This window comes from Hipposideros armiger, unplaced genomic scaffold (genome assembly GCF_001890085.2).
Source record: "Hipposideros armiger isolate ML-2016 unplaced genomic scaffold, ASM189008v1 scaffold_29, whole genome shotgun sequence".
Taxonomy (NCBI): Eukaryota; Metazoa; Chordata; class Mammalia; order Chiroptera; family Hipposideridae; genus Hipposideros; species Hipposideros armiger.
In genome coordinates, this window is record NW_017731379.1 from 2,502,575 (window position 1) to 2,507,725 (window position 5,151).

Sequence of the window (5,151 nt, forward strand, 5' to 3'; positions counted from 1 at the left end):
AGCGGGAGAGTTAAGCGTTCGTTCGACTACGCGGACTCGACGGGAGGGACCCCGAAATTCTTCATTAGAGCTGGTTGTCATGGAGACAGTCTCTAGGTAGCGTGGGCTGAGCGCTCTGTAGGGCTGGGAGGTGGGCCTCCGCTGGACCCTGAGCGCGCGCCCGTCACCAACTTTCCCTCCAGACTCGAGAGGGGCGGCGCGCTCCGCCCCCGCCCCCGGGCCGCGCACGTCCGCACTCGGCGGCGCGCACGCCTGCGGGAGCCCTCTCCAGGCTACCTAGTGCTGATCGCTCGTGCCGGTGCGGCCGTTAACCGCCCTTGCGGGAGCCCGAGGCTCGAAAGCAGCCCCCTCTGCTTCCTGGGCTTCCCCCCACCCATTTCCCTGTCGGCCCCGGGGCATGAGCAGCGATGGCCGGCTGCATCCCCGAGGAGAAAACTTACCGGCGCTTCCTGGAGCTATTCTTGGGCGAGTTTCGGGGACCCTGCGGCGGCGGCGAGCCGGAGCCGGAACCCGAACCCGAACCCGAATCGGAGCCTGAGCCCGAGCCTGAGCCCGAGCCTGAGCCCGAGTCCGAATTGGTAGCCGCTGAGGCGGCCGAGGCTTCGGTCGAGGAGCCTGGGGAGGAGGCGGTCACGGTAGCCGCGACGGAGGAGGGGGAGCAAGATCAAGACCCCGAACCCGAGGAGGAGGCGGTGGCGGCAGCGGAGGGCGAGGAGGAGGAGGAGGCGGCGGCGGCCCCGGGGCAGTCGGCCGTGTTGCCGGCGCCGCAGCCCCAGCTCCCGCCGCTACCCCCGCTCCTGCGGCCGCTGTCGGAGCGCATCACCCGGGAGGAGGTGGAGGGCGAGAGCCTGGACCTGTGCCTGCAGCAGCTCTACAAATAGTTAAGTAGCGGGGCTCGGCTGGGGGTGGGCCCACTGTCCCCGCCGCGTCGGCCCTTCAAACTGCCCTCTGTTCCGCTCTTCACCCCCGTCCACACCCGCGCCTGGCGCCGCTGAAAGCGCCCCCGCTGCTCGGACTTGGGCGGTAGGCTGCGTGCGAGCGGCCCACGCCCGCTTGGGTCCCGGTGCCTCCTGCTGGCCCGGGAGCCGCTCCCCCGGCCCCTGCGCCCTCCCGCCGGGCCCCGGCTCCTTCTTCCAGCTTCACCTCGGCCGCCCACTTCTTGCTCCACTTCACACACCCTTTCTTCTTCGTGCCTCGGAAGGTCCTTTCTTCCAGCCTTGAGAGTTCCCTCTTCTTCCCAGCATCTTGCCTCTAGGAGGTTTTCTCCCGCCCGGGTCTGTCTTTTTCTCAGTCTGAGTGCCTTGTTTGGCGGCTTGAGACGCGATCGGTTCTAGGCTGAGCTGCGAGATGCTTCCTGCGTAACCGCAACAACGATTATAATACCCGCCTGGTAGACGCACGAGGCGAGACGGGAGTAGATTTTCCCGTCGGGCGCTCAGTGTTGAAAGTGAAGAGCTCTTTAGATGACTTAATCCGTGGGAGCCTAGCATCCTAGTTTAAAGATATGTGATAACTCATAATTGAGGGAAGTGGGGAGAACTTGGGAGGGAAGGATAAGCAAAATTTTACAAGCGAGCCTTCAGGTGAACGACACCTGAAAAAGCCCCAATTCGTTCAAGTGGAAAAGTCAGGCTGGTTCGATAAAATTGCAGTTAGATTTTCTGTTTTCTCTCTCCTTAGAAGAAGGGGGTAGGGGAGAGAAAGCAGATGGCTTAGCTGCACAGATGAAAAGTCGAAAATAGAAAGGTCAAGCCTTTGCCTTTCATCCCAGTTCTGGTTTTTATGGGCTTGAAATAGAAACCGTTTACAATTGCGTCTCTTTCTAAATGGAATTTGAAATAATGACAGAGGAGAATACTAACAAGTTTCTGGAAACATTGGTAACCCTGAGAATGAATCTTTGGCCATTCTGCTGATAGTTGTAATGAAAGGTGTTACTCTGGACCTAGAAAAGTTTACTACTGCACGATTCACTGCAATTAAATTCAGACTCACTTCTTGGATTTTCTCAGAAGCCTAAATTAAGAGAAAGGCCTGGAAAGTAAATGTTCTGTCTTTATCCAAGCTGACCGGGGATCAGATCATTTTCCTGTTAAAGCAGAAGCTTATCAATAGGCAAAAAGCATTTAATATCTGCAGTAGAAGCGGACTGTGCTGATGTTCCACACTTTATAAGCTACTTAAAATTTAATTTTGAAATACTAATTGGATTGCCAAAGTAATAATGCTTTTTTGGGAAATAAAAAAATGGCGTGTAATGCCACCACCCAGAGACAAACAGTATTAACAGTTTAGAGTCTTCCTAGTGTTTGTAAACTACAATAGAGATGGGCATACAAAATGTCATTTTTAAACACTATGTAAAGACACTTAAAACTTCCTACTAAAAAGAAAACGGGAGTGTTTACCAAAGTGGAAGAGTTTATCTCAGCATCAGACTACTTATATTTTGACAGTTTTTTACCTTTACAAATGCAGTTGCAGAATTAAAGAAACACATGTTTAAACATTAGAGGTCCATTAAAAAGAGACTCATTAGTTTAGAACAACCACAAACGTTTGCCAGTAAAGAAGGTTTTTTTTGAAAAAATGAAATCTATATAAAGATGATGGCAAGTAAATGTGTGTTTTCCATATGGAAGGAAAGCAAGATTAATTTTGATACACATAAAACTAGAAGAGGTATTCAAATGGTAAAATAACTATCTAATTGAGAATAGAAGTTTGGATTTGAAGTAAAACTAGCAAAATTAAAGTTGGAAAACATTTTTGCTTTAAATCAGAGATTTCATCATTTATACTGTGTTTTGTGCAGAGGCTATTAACCTATTTTTATTCAGACATAAAATGGCTGGCTTGTTCATGTAAAGTAACTTCAAGATTCTTAAACAGATAGCTCCCTCCCCCCCCAAAAAAACCCCTCAGAGTTAAAAAATATACTTTTGATTATTTTAGTTTTCATTTTGTTACTTATAAAAGGAAATCATATCACTTAGTTATAAGAATCAATATTGGAAGACACTGTTGGGATAGATCATTTTCTGTCCAAGCACTTTATTTTACAGATGAATAAACTATGGATCCAGATTCAGAAATGACAGATTATGTATAAAGGATTCCAACAGTTCTCAATATAATACAAGTTATAATACTCATTGAAAACGACATCTTTTTTCTTATTAAAAAGTAATAAATGTGCACTATAAGAAGTGGAGAAAATTCACATTAGCAAAAAGAAGAAAATAAATACCAACCATTCTGCGTTAACTGTACTTTTCAGGTGTTTTTCCTGTTTCTCAGGCCACCACTTATTCTCTGAGTTTGTGTTTTGTAACTGTCTGTCTTGAGACCAACTTCTTAAAAAAGATTTATTCATGTTGATGCATATAGATCTAGTTTTTTTGCATTTTGACCACTACATAGCATTCCATTGTATGATTGTACTATGATTAATCTATTGATGGACATTTGGGTTGTTTAATTTTTGCATATTATACACTGTATTAGTTAATACTAGCTGCTCTAATGGATAAATCTGGAAATCCCAAAAGGTTAACATAATATTAGTTCATTTCTTGCTCACAGAGTACTTCAATGAAGAACAAAGGGCTGTTTTTTTTTATGGAGTTATTTAGGGACCCAGGCTAATAAACGGTGTGTATCTTTAACCTGTGGTTTCCAAGGTTGCTGTAGGCATCCAGTAAACATATAAAGAGTGGAGAATAGTGTTGGAGGTTCTTAGGAGCCAGTCCTTAGAAGTGGCATATATAATTCTGTTCACTTTTCATTGACTAGAATCATGTGGCACCCACTTAGGGCCCACATTTCTTAGCAAACAGGACTGGGAAATGTAGTTGCTGGCTTGACAGTTAATTTAAGAAACAACTCTACACTTTGGAGAAAAGAACACCAAACTTTGGTTGATAGCTGGCAACCTCTGCCCTACAAACAATTCTAAGTTCAGACATGTTTCCTTGTGCATATGTTCATAGATTTCTTGGGTATATACCTAGAAGTGGAATTGTCAGATTGAACTTATGTACATATTTACTTCGTTAGATATTGCCAAATTACTTTGTCCAACAGCACTGTGTGAGAGAGCTAGTTTCTCCATGTCCTCACTAATACTAGAACTGCCATACCACTCATCTTGAATTTTTTTTGTTGTTGTTAGCTGAGCCATCCTGCCAAGCTGTTGACAGTTTAGCGGCAGCTCAGCTCGGGCCGTGAATCGAACCAGCAACACTGTTGCTCAGAGCTCGCATTCTTGAGCGAGGTCTTAACCAACTCAGCCACTCGGCCAGCCTCATCTTGTATTTTTATACAGCTGTATGCCATTAATGCCACTGAACTGTGTTGGAAAGAAGAGAATAAATATAGCTGACTGTGATTTTGATGTTGGGCATTCTTTAGAAGAGGACACTTGTCTAAAAGTCTAGACCAGCACTGTCCAATGGGAATATAATTGAGCCACATATGTAATTTAAAATTTTCCATTAACCAAATTTTAAAAATTGAAGCGATAGATGAGTTTAGTTTTAATAATTTATTTTTCTTAACCCAGTATATCCAAACATGTTATTTAAAAATGTAATCAATCTTAAAATATCATTGAGATATTTTACTTTTTTTTATACCAAGTTTTCAAAATCCTGTGTATATTTTACACTTACAGCAAATATCAATTTATTTAGTAGGTACATGGGGCTAGTGGCCATCATATTGAATGGCACAGATTTAGACTTAGCAACAAAAACTTGTATTCTGTAACACATATATGACATTTAATTTCAAAGTCATATTAAAATGGATTTTCACTCCAACCACCAAATACATCTTTATTTAGCCTTTGGAAGAATAGCAAGGTGAATTTATTCTCCCAAGATTCCTTTCTATAACTAGAGAATAATCTGATTTAGATTACTGAATGTTGATTTCTCCTCACATAGTTTATGGGGTGGTAGTTTTTTATTGCTGTATAACGTGTCACCATAAACTTAGTAGCTTAAAACAAAACTCATTTATTATCTTAAAGTTCTGTAGGTCATAAGCCTAGGAACGTTCAGCTGGGTTCTCTGCTTAAGGTCTCAAATCAAAGCCAAAGTCAAGGTAGAGGTCAGGCTGGACTCTTATCTGGAGGCTCAGGGGAAG

General features: G+C 44.1%; 1 protein-coding gene across 2 annotated transcripts in view; it reads left to right on the top strand.

Annotated features, from left to right (window-relative positions):
* Window positions 1-252: 252 nt before the first annotated feature.
* Window positions 253-5,151, top strand: part of PPM1E (protein phosphatase, Mg2+/Mn2+ dependent 1E) — a 153,491-nt gene continuing 148,592 nt past the window's right edge. For both annotated transcript variants that reach the window (XM_019636711.1, XM_019636712.1), the window contains exon 1: window positions 253-880. In XM_019636711.1, the coding sequence (XP_019492256.1) occupies window positions 408-880 (473 nt within the window). In that variant the 5' untranslated portion in view covers window positions 253-407. The remainder of the gene's footprint in view (window positions 881-5,151) is intronic.